A 12202-nucleotide genomic window follows, 5' to 3' on the forward strand; every position below is an offset into this window, starting at 1 on the left:
TTGAAGAACCCAATGCTTGGCTGTTTTCTCTTTTCCATCTATATATTCACTCCCTTGATTTTTTTCAAAGACTTTCATAGCTTTAAATACCATCTACCTGGTGACAACTCTCAAATATTTAGCTCTGTGGCCTGTCTCCTGATTCTAGGCTTATATATCCAACCGTCTACTCAATATCTCCACTTGAATATCTTGAAGTTATCTCAATCTTAAAATGATAAACAAATTCAGTAAAGCTGCAACCAAACCAGAATGGGACTGGCATAAAAACAGACACATAGACCAATGGAACAGAATAAAGAACACCAAAATAAATCCATACACCTACAGTGAACTCATTTTCAACAAAGGTGCCAAGAACATACACTAGGGAAAGCAGAGTCTCTTCAATAAAGAGTGCTGGGAAAACTTGATATCCATATGCAGAAGAATGAAACTAGAACCCTATCTCTCGACATAGACAAAAATCAAACCAAAATGGATTGAAGACTTCAATCTAAGACCTCAAATTATGAAACCACCACAAGAAAACACTGGGGAAACTCTCCAGGACATTGGTATGGGCAAAGGTTTCTTAAGTAATACTCCACAAGCACAGGCAACCAAAGCAAATGGACAAATGGGATCACATCAATTTAAAAAGCTTCTGCACAGCAAACAATCAACAAAGTGAGGAGACAAATCCACAGAATGAGAGAAAATATCTGCAAACTATTCATCTCACAAGGGATTAATAGCCAGAATATATAAGGAGTTTAAACAACTCTATAGGAAAAAAATCTAATAATTCAATTACAACACGGACAGAAGATCTCAACAGACATTTCTCAAAAGAAGGCACACAAAGAACAAATAGGTATATGAAAAGGTGCTCAACATCACTGATCATCAGACTTAGGCTAATCAAAAGTACAATGAGGTGTCATCTCAGCCCACTTAAAATGGCTTTTATCCAAAAGACAGGCAACAATGAATGCTGGCAAGGAAACCCTCATACCCTGTTGGTGGGAATGTAAATTAGTACAACCACTATGAAGAACAGTTTGGAGGTTTCTCCAAAACTAAAAGTAGAACTACCATGTGATCCAGCAATCTCACTCCTAGGCGTATACCCAAATGAAAGAAAATCAGGATACTGAAGACATATCTGCACTCCCATGTTTTTGTAACACTATTCCCAATAGCCAAAATTTAGAAGGAATTTAAGTGTCCATCAACAGAGGAATGGGTAAATAAAATGTGGTACTTATACACAACAGAGTACTATTGAGCCATACAAAAGAATGAGATTCTGTCATCTGCAACATCATGGATGGAATTGGAGGACATTAAGTGAAATAAGCCAGACACAGAAAGACAAACCTCACATGTTCTCAGTTATCTGCAGGATCTAAAAATTAAAACAACTGAACTCATGGAGATAAGAGACTAGAATGATGGTTACCAGAGGCTGGGAAGAGCGGTAGCAGGGAGAGGGGCAAGTGGGGATGGTTAATGACTACAAGAAAATAGAACGAATAAGATATATATTTGATAACACAACTGGGTGACTATAGTCAATAATAATTTAATTGTACATTTAAAAATAACTAAAACAGGATAACTGAATTGTTTGTAATGAAAACGATAAATGCTTGAGGTGATGGATACCCAATTTACCCTGATGTGATTATTATGCACTGTAGGCCTATACCAAAATATCTCACATACCCTATAAATATACAAACCTACTATGTACCCACAAAAAGTAAAAAATAAAACAGAAGTATTTCAGCAGCAAGGTGTGAGTGAAGTAGGTAAGAAAAGTAGTAATTTTTTTTTTTTTTTTTTGGACACAGGGTCTCGCTCTATTGTCCAGGCTGGAGTGCAGTGGAGCAATCTCAGCTCACTGTAATCCCCGCCTCCCTGGTTCAAGTGATTCCTGTGCCTCAGCCTCCCAAGTAGCTGGGATTACAGGCATGTGCCACCACGCCTGGCTAATTTTTGTATTTTTAGTAGAGAGGAGGTTTTGCCATGTTCATGTTGCCCAGGCCGGTCTCAAACTTCTGGTCTCAAGTGATCTCCCCTCCATGGCCTCTCAAAGTGCTGGGATTACAGACATGAGCCACCATACCCAGCCAAAAAATAGTAATTTTTAAATGACCACATAAAACTTCTGCAACATTTATACCATATACTCAACCATCCCTTAACAGTCACTTAATGTTTTGTCTTTCAGAAAAAAGAACTTTTGGTTAGGCGCAGTGGCTCACACCTGTAATCCTAGCAGTTTTGGAGGCTGAGGTGGGTGGATAACTTGACCTCAGGAGTTTAAGACCAGCCTGGCCAATATGGTGAAACCCCATCTCTATTAAAAATAAAAATAAAAAAAATTAGCCGGGCACGGTGGCATGCACCTGGAATCCCAGCTACTTGGGAGGCTGAGGCAGGAGAACTCCTTGAACCCAGGAGGCGGAGGTTGCAGTGAGCTGAGATCGCACCACTGCCTGCACTCCAGCCTGGGCAACAGAGCAAGACTCTGTCTCAAAAAAAAAAAAAAAAAAAAAAGAAAAAGAAAAAAGAACCTTTTAAATGATTACCTCGAAGTTCAGAAGAAATCCTTATTGACATTTTTAACAATTGCCGTAATTCTTTTATACAGCATCCAGTTTATTACCATGACTACATTCTTGGCTGTGATCCCCACAGTCACATTTCTGAAAATATCTCATATGAAATGACAAATGTACTATATGGTGAAGTTCTGAAACCTCTTTCCAAGCATCAGCATCATGTGACCCAGCAGACTAGTTTCCTTTAATATTAAATTAACATACAAACCTACACATCTACTATCTTGTTTCTGTTCAACAAAGCAGGTGATTTTCAAGGTATTTGTATACAGATGCTCTAATCCTACACTATACATAGGAGAAATAAATCTTTCTTCTGTGAATCCTTTCCCCGCTCCACAAACATCCCCCAGTCCCTAATTTATATAACATAATAAACAATGTCAATACAGTCTAACAATTAAGAATGTAGTTTTGGAGTCCAGCTTGAAAGTGAACCCCAACTCACCCACAATCTAGCTGTAGATTGCCATGGACAAGTTTCATGTACACAAATTCCCTAAGCTTGACAGAGGTTATTGTGAGGATTAACTGAAATCCATGGGAATCAATCAGCTTACTACAGGACACTAGATAAATTCTCACTAAACATTAGCTATTGTTATTGCAATATCTTAAAGAGAACTCTAAGAATAACCATTAAACCTTTACAGTCCATTTATGTACTACGTCTCATCCAGTCTTTAATCTTTCCTCATCTTTATATAAATGAAAGTTCCGTGGCTGAGCACGGTGGCTCACACCTGTAATCCCAGCATGATGGGAGGCTGAGGCGGGCAGATCACTAGGTCAGGAGTTCGAGACAAGCCTGGCCTATATGGTGAAACTCCATCTCTACTAAAAATACAAAAATTAGCCAGGCGTGGTGATGGGTGCCTGTAATCCCAGCTACTCGGGAGGCTGAGGCAGGAGAATCGCTTGAACCCGGGAGACGGAGGTTGCAGTAAGCCAACATCGTGCCACTGCACTACAGCCTGGACAACAGAGTGAGACTCCAACTCAAAAAATAAATAAATAAATAAAAGCTCTTACCTTTTTATACTTGTAAGTATCATAGTTAAGTGTGAATTCTGTGTCAAAACTATGTGAAATACTATTTTTCTTTTTTTTTTTTGAGACAGTTTCGCTCTTGTTGCCCAGGCTAGAGTGCAATGGCGCAATCTCGGCTCAGTGCCACCTCCACCTCCCAGGTTCAAGTGATTCTCCTGCCTCAGTCTCCTGAGTAGCTGGGATTACAGGCATGTGCCACGATACCTGGCTAATTTTGTATTTTTTAGTAGAAACGGGGTTTCTCCATGTTGGTCAGGCTGGTCTCGAACTCCTGAGCTCAGGCAATCCACCCGCCTCGGCCTCCCAAAGTGCTGGGAATATGGGCGTGAGCCACCGCGCCCAGCCTGAAATACTACTCTTATTAGCTACATGATCTTGGAGCATGTTACTTCCCCTCTCTCTATGCTTCACTGGTAAAATAGGCATAATATATCACACAGATAACAATTATGTAAATGGAATGAAATGATAAATATAAACAATAATATAATATGTTTAGAACAATTTTCCTACCCAGTAATAGCAATTTATTATTATTATTACTATTATTATTCCCCTATGCAAACTTCTTCAAAGTGGTATACAGTGGTAACTGTACCTGCCTCTAATACTGTACAATTTCTAAATCTTCTCTCTTCCTCCCTCAAGCTTTTCCAGATTGATCAGAAGAGCTGCAAATAACTCCTAACTCCACTCTATCTGAACTTAGAACTCACATAAGAACTTTTAGTTCTGTCCAGCCTGATTATACATTCTTTGTTTCATGTTTACATATCATCTTCAAAAAAGAAAAAACAAAATGACACATTCCTTGATTTTTATATCATACTAACACAACTATTTATGAAGATGCCAAGTATTAAACAGATCTTTATTAGTCTGTCTTAGCCATGTTTTTTACTATACATTTTAAGTTTACAGAAAATGGATGTTCCAAACTACACAGCACCTGCACAGGACCAACACATAGGGCCTATCACTATTGAAATCAACTAAAACTGGGCTTACTGGACTATGAATGTATTTATTAGCTAAAAATATAAAATCTATTAAGCTTCTAATAATTCACTGTCATGTAAGAAATTTTATAAACTATACATTTCTGGACAACTTGACAGCACTAGAAATGACAAATATAGCTTCTGACCAAATCTGTAGCATTCACTTATATATATTCATATTCACATATATATATACACACACACACATATATATAAATGAACAAACACAATTTAAAGTTTTACTTACTCAAATTCTGTAGCATAATATTTAAGAAAGCCCAGTAAGAGGTCCCCAAGGTTTGATTCATTCTTTGAGAGGTAAGGAGGAACATTACATGGAGCTTGATGTACAAGGTGCAGCTGTATAGCAGGACTAAAAGATTCCTGTCAAAAAGAAGGGGAAAAAATGTAAAGCCATTTAAAACAGACACTAAGAAACTTTATAAATCCTGAACTAGACTCCTCTTTGAAAAAGAGAGAAGAAATTTTCTCTACGTTGGCAACTTGGAAACCTGAAATTTTTCTTCCACTAAAGACTTCACCAGTATTTGCAGTAGGCCAGAATGTACCTGAAAAATTAACAATCTAATCCTTGGCTTGAGTACAGCACTCAGTTAACCAAACAGATTGCTATTTAGCAAAAGATTTTCTAACTCATAAATAAAGCCTTACTATGCATACCAAGATTCTACCCAATACCATATAGATTTCTTCATAAAGGTTATCTCATTCTTAATAATTCCTACAAGAAGCAGTATATGTATAAAGGCTATATCAAGCACAAAGTAAGAGTTTTTTCTGTCACTTCAAACTTCTCTCAAAGACCATAAGAGTACCCTTAATATAGAAATACTACTTATACTAATTTTAAGATTTTATAAATTTTGCTTTGTTTCTGTATCTTAGATGGAAGAGGAGATGTTCAACCTGAATTAAGCTTGAAAAGACAAAGAAGGCAGGGAAAATAAGACAGGAAGCATACCAACAAGCAATATTCAGCAAGCTTTTACCATAATATTTATAGAAGAGGATATCCTTTGCCTGAAATCCAGGAACAAAGACACCTATTAGAAAGAATACTAATGGGTACTTATCCTGTTTTCCTATGTTATGCCATTCATTTTCATATTCATCTTTCCTCTATTAACAGCAAGTTCTGGCTCTCAAATATACCAAATGTATTATATAAATTATCAAGTCATTTATATACATCAATTAGAAAATAATACAAGATAATTTGCACAGTGCCATCAGGGATGGTTTTCTGTATTTCTCCACTGCTGTCAGAACAGAAATGTTAAATTAGTTAAGGCAGCAGAATGACAACTACAGTTAAGATTCCAAACTACCTATTTAACCCTGGGCTTATAGATACTAATGTAATTAAAGACATCTAGATAATGCCAAGTAAAAAAATGGAGAATCTCCGGACGGGTGCAGTGGCTCACGCCTGTAATCCCAGCACTTTGGGAGGCCGAGGCGGGCAGATCACGAGGTCAGGAGATCGAGATCATCCTGGCTAACACAGCGAAATCCCATCTCTACTAAAAATACAAAAAATTAGCCAGGCATGGTGGCAGGTGCCTGTAGTTCCAGCTCCTTAGGAGGCTGAGACAGGAGAATGGCGTGAACCTGGGACGCAGAGCTTGCAGTGAGCTGAGATCGCGCCACTGCACCCCAGCCTGGGAAACAGAGTGAGACAAAAAAAAAAAAAAAAGGAGAATCTCTGAACAATGGTAGTAGAGAAATAGCACAGTGCATCATTTAATGCTAGTGCCCCCAAAATATAAATAAAAACAAAGGAGCAAGAAAACAAAAATACCTCCTCCCTTGTTCCATTACCTATAATTCTATCAATAACTGTTAACTACCAAGAAGTGATTACCTTTCTCTTGGAATAAAAATTCTATTCCAACCAAATTCATAAAGTTGATACTCCTCAACATGGGACTTTCCCCTTACATTCTAACAGCTGTAGTATTAATTACATTTTAAAATACAAGTAGAAATTTTAAAAAGAGGAGGGTGTAGGAAAGAAACCTCAATTAGTAAAGACTAAAGGCAGGAGGAAGCACAGATACAGTGCCTCTATTCCCCTTTAACTCTTACTCGTTAGGTATAAAATTGAACTTAGGGCAACAATATTTAAAATTATAAAATTTAAATGTCATTTTCTGGCAAATCAAACAAAAGGTATAATGTAGATCAAGTAAGTACATCACTGTTTAATAGCTCCTGCTCTGAAAGCTTCTTACTAATTTTGATTCCTAGCACCAAGCACAATTAGCATTCAATTTGTGAACTGAATATGCTAAAACAGAAGTCACTTTCTTATCTGAAGTTTAAAAAATGATTGTACCTCCTGTAAAATTTTTATTTTGTTCAATAATTTAAAGAAAAAGGTCAGCAATTACGACATTAAGAACTGAAGAGTCATGAGATCCACTCCATTAAAATGCTACATGACCTCAGACCAACAATTTGGCCAGTCTCCTCTTAGCTCCACTGTTCTTTTTCATGGTCATACACAAAAAGAGTCAGGTCATGCTTATTGAGGGAGAACTGAAGCAGAAATCCAAACCAAAACTAAAAAAGATAAGGACACCTAAAAACAGCTACCAGTAAATAGTAATTCTATCTATCCTTAAGAAATCCCCTAAGCCAGGCATGGTGGCTCAAGCCTGTAATCCCAGCACTTTGGGAGGCTAAGGCAGAAGGATCAATCTTTGGACAATTAAGCACTTTCTGAAATAAGTTAGACTGGCTAATCTTCTATAAGGAAACTGTTCTTTCTTTAAAATCTTAAGTGAAAGATGATCACTTTCCATCTCCAAGAAAACAGAAAGAAATTTAGGTGATTATCAAATAAAACAAATTAAGTATAATTTCACAGCAATATGAATTATGAAATCCCTGAGCCCAGGAGTTTAAGACCAGCTTAGGCAACTTAGTGACACCCTATCTCTAAAAAAAATAGAAAGATCAGCTGGGTATGGTGATGCATTGCTGTCATCCCAGGTACTCAGGAGGCTGAGGCATGAGAAGTGACTGAGCCTCGAGGGCTCATCATTGCACCACTGCACTCCAGCTTGGGCAAGACTTTATCTCAAAAAAAAAAAAAGAAAAAGAAAAAGAAAACCCCAGTTTTTAGTGACCATTCACATTACAGAAAGATTCTTTGCTTTAAAATGTCAACAAATAATTTTTTTAAGGCCAGACGCAGTGGCTCATGCATGTAATCCCAGCACTTTGGGAGGCCGAGGTGAGCGGATCCCTTGAGGTCAGAAGTTAGAGACCAGCCTGGCCAGCATGGTGAAACCTGGTCTCTACTAAAAATACAAAAACTAGCTGGACATGGTGGTGGATGCCTGTAATCCCAGCTACTCAGGAGGCTGAGGCAAGACAATCGCTTGAACCCGGGAGGTGGAGGTTGCAGTAAGCCAAATCCACGCCACTGTACTCCAGCCCAGCCTGGGTAACAGAGCAAGACTCCATCTCAAAAAAAAAAAAAAAAAAAAAAAAAAAAAAAGATTTATTTAAAAGGGAGCTTCCCCACTGTAGTTATGTATTTAAGAAAAATACACGCTACTTCAGATAGGACAAAGGGGTTCAGAACTTAAACTAGTATTTTAGAAAGTACATAAAGAGCAACCAAAAAGTCAAAGAGAAAGAAAGCAGCCTTAAAATTACAAAGTAAGTCCACAGAATAGCAATTAAACTGATAAACATCCATCTCTTTAATAAATACATTTTTGGGTTACAAATTTTTACTGTTGCTTGTGTGACTATATAGAGGGAAGATTTATTATATTTTTTAGGTTATTTTGGGCTTCTGATAATCAAATATATAACGTATTAACTCCTGAAAACATTTCCAAATGATTTTTAAAAGTTGATCCTTTAGAAGACACGTAATCTTTCATTTCAAGTTAAAAAAAATTAAATAGAAAACCCCTTGAAAAACATCTGAGAAATCTCACCGCTTCTGCTCATCGAACTGTCTTTAATAATGGCAAAAATACCTTTTGCCAGATTCCATCATTTTCTCTGAGACTGTCCCACAATATCTTATGTTACCTTCAAAGTCTGAAATTTGGACAATTAAGTGCTTTCCAGAATAAGTTAGACTGGCTAACCTTCTATTTGAAAACTGTTCTTTAAATGATGAAAGGCTTAAGTCAAAGATGATCACTTTCCATCTCCAGGTAAATAGAAATTTAAGTTATTAAAAGAAATTAAGCATAATTTCCTAACAATATGAATTATGAGACCCTAGAAATATATGTTAAGGAAGGTTACAAGGAAAAGAAAAACTGATAGGGAATAGTTCTGCCTGAAAAGAACAACACCTAAGTGATAACTTCAAGTTTCTGCAAAGCTATCTGAATTGCACGCAGGTAAGTCATCATTAATCTGGTGATGTATATTAAAGATTGATCATAAAATTTCCTTTAATTATATCTGACTTCAGATTTAAAAGTTGTGAAATCAACGTAAGTAACATAAAGTAGAGGTACTATAATGAAGAGATTAAAAGCATTAACTTTGAAGTCAGACTGAAGTGTGAAGCATCACCCTTCTACTAGCTGCAAGCATTTAAACAAGTTACCTAGCTTTCCTCAGCTTCGTCATTTATAATACAAGAAAAGGAAAAATACCCAGATGGTTGTTGTAAGGATTTATTAACTGTTTAGTATATGCCACATATCATTATTATTGCACATTTATACAATGCAGTGTGGTTACCTACTGAAATTTTTCATGTATTATTTCCAAATTAACTTTCCTATGTTTTCAAAATTCAAGCAGTGCCAACTTTAAAACAATGTTTTGTAACCATTTTTTTAAAAAAAATCTACACCAAAACTTTTCAATCTTTTTTTTTTGAGACAGAGTCTCACTCTGTTGCCCAGGCTGGAGTGCAGTGACGTGATCTCAGCTTATTGCAGTCTCTGCCTCCCGAGTTCAAGCGATTCTTCTGCCTCAGCCTCTTGAGTAGCTGGGACTACAGGGGTGTGCCACCACACCCGGCTAATTTTTGTATTTTTAGTAGAGATGGGGTTTGACCATGTTGGCCAGGATGGTCTCGATCTCACGACCTCATGATCCACCCGCCTCAGCCTCCCAAAGTGCTGGGATTACAGGCGTGAGCCACCGTGGCTGGCTAAATCTTTTCAAAGGTATTCATTTATAGCCTGTTTCAGGTAATTGATCAATCCCTTCATCATTATTAGGTCAATTTTTAAAAAGAAAAAAGTCGTTATACATATGTATATACAACTGTCCCTTGGTATTCCCAGGCAACTGGTTCCAGGGCTCCAGGGGATGTTCAAGTCCCTTATATGAAATGGTTAAGTATTTGCATATAACCTATGTACATCCTCTCCTATACTTTAAATCATCTCTAGATTACTTACAATACCAAATACAACTTAAACTCCATCTAAATAGTTGTTACACTATGTTTTTTTATTTGTATTATTTTTATTGTTGTGTTTTCATTTTTCCTGAATATTTTTGATGTGTGGTCGGTTGAATCCATGGACACATAACCCACATATAGAGGGTCAACCGTATATATACACGCACACCTCGTTTTGTTGTGCTTCGCTTTACTGTCCTTTGAAGATACTGCAATTTTTACAAATTGAAGGTTTATGGCAACACTGCATCTAGCAAGTCTATCAGCAGAGCCATTTTCCAGCAGCATGTGCTCACTTCAGGTCTCTGTGTTACACTCTGGTAATTCTCATATTTCAAACTTTTTCATTATTATTATATGTTATGGTGATCTGTGATCAGTAACATTTGATGTTACTACTGTAATTGTTTTGGAGTGCCACAAATGGTATCCGCTAAGACTGCAAACTTAATGAATAAATGTTACGTGTATTCTGATCGCTCCACTGACTGGCAAGCAATTCCCCTGTCCCTCTCCCCCTGCTTGGGCCTCCCTATTCTCTGAGACACAACAATACTGAAATTAGGCCAAAAAACAACCCTACAATGGCTGTCCAAGTGAAAGGAAAAGTCACACATCTCTCACTTTAAATGAAAAGCAAGAAATGACTAAGCTTAATGAGGAAGTCATGTTGAAAGCCAATACAAGCCAAAAGGTAGGGCTCTTGCACTAATGACAGCCACGCTGTGAATGCAAAGGAAAAGTTCTTGAAGGAAATTTGAAGTACTACTCCAGTGAACACATCAATGATAAAAAAGCAAAACAGCCTTATTGCTGATATGGAAAGTTTCATTGGTCTGGATAGGATCAAACTACCAAAATATTTCTTTAAGCCAAAACCTAACCAGAGAAAGACTCTAACTCTCTTTAATTCTGTGAAGGATGAGAGAGGTGAGGAAGCTGCAGAAGAAAAGTTGGAAGGTAGGAGAGGCTGGTTATGAGGTTTAAGGAAAGATGCTATTTACATAACATAAAATTACAAAGTGAAGCAGCAAATGCTTAGCTACAGCAAGTTATCCAGAAGTTATCTCCCCTAATTAACATGGCTACACTGAACAACAGATGAATGCAGCTACATTAAATAGCAGATTTTTCAGTGTAAATGGCAGCCTTCTATTCGAAAATGCTATCTAGAACCTTCACAGCTACAGAGGAGACATCAACGCCTGGCTTCAAAGTTTCAAAGGACAAGCTGACTCTTGTTAGGGGCTAATGCAGCTGGTGACTTTAAGTTGAAGCCAATGCTTATATACCATTCCAAAATCCCAGGGCCCTTAAGAATTATGCTACATTTACTCTGCCAGTGCTCTATAAATGGAACAACAAAGCCTTTATGACAACACATCTCTTTACAACATGGTACACTGAATATTTTAAGCCCACTGTTGAGACCTACTACTACTGCTCATTGACAGTGCACCTAATCATCAAAGAGTTCTGATGGAGATGTACAAAGAGATTAATGTTTTCATGCCTGCTAACGCAACATCCATTCTAGAGCCCAAGGATCAAGTAGTAATTTTCATTTTCAAGTATTATTATTTAAGACATACATTTCACAAGGCTATAACTACCACAGATAGTGATTCCACTGATGGATCTGGACAAAGTACATTGAAACCCTTCTGGAAAAAAAGTCATCATTCTAGATACTGTTCAAAACAGTCATGATTCACAGGAGGTCAAAATGTCAACATTAACAGAAGTTTAAAAGAAGTTAATGCCAATCCTTTTGGATGATTTTGAGAGGTTCAAGACTTCAGTGGAGGAAGTAATTGCAGATGTGGTGGAAACAGCAAGAGAATTAGAATTAGCAGTGGAACCTGAAGATATGATTGAACTGCTGTCATTTCACGATAAAACTTTAACAGATGAAGTTCTGCTTCTTATGGATGAGCAAAGAAAAGCAGTTTCTTGAGATAGAGTCTACTCCTGGTGAAGATGCTGTGAATCTTGTTGAAATGACAACAAAATACCAGTACTGCTTGGATCAACCACGTAACTTTTCTAAGACTTAGTTTTTTCATTCGTGAAAGAGGGATAATATTTGTAAGTGTATAAACAAAGGATTTAGAACA

At 37.2% G+C, this 12202-nt stretch overlaps 1 protein-coding gene across 13 annotated transcripts in view; it reads right to left on the bottom strand.

The window, feature by feature from the left end:
• Positions 1-12202, bottom strand: part of TENT2 (terminal nucleotidyltransferase 2) — a 74022-nt gene that overhangs the window by 12544 nt on the left and 49276 nt on the right. For all 13 annotated transcript variants that reach the window (XM_007976462.3, XM_037982141.2, XM_007976419.3 and 10 more), the window contains one exon: positions 4911-5047. In XM_007976462.3, coding sequence (XP_007974653.1) covers positions 4911-5047 — 137 coding nt within the window. The remainder of the gene's footprint in view (positions 1-4910; positions 5048-12202) is intronic.

This window comes from Chlorocebus sabaeus, chromosome 4 (genome assembly GCF_047675955.1).
Source record: "Chlorocebus sabaeus isolate Y175 chromosome 4, mChlSab1.0.hap1, whole genome shotgun sequence".
NCBI lineage: Eukaryota > Metazoa > Chordata > Mammalia > Primates > Cercopithecidae > Chlorocebus > Chlorocebus sabaeus.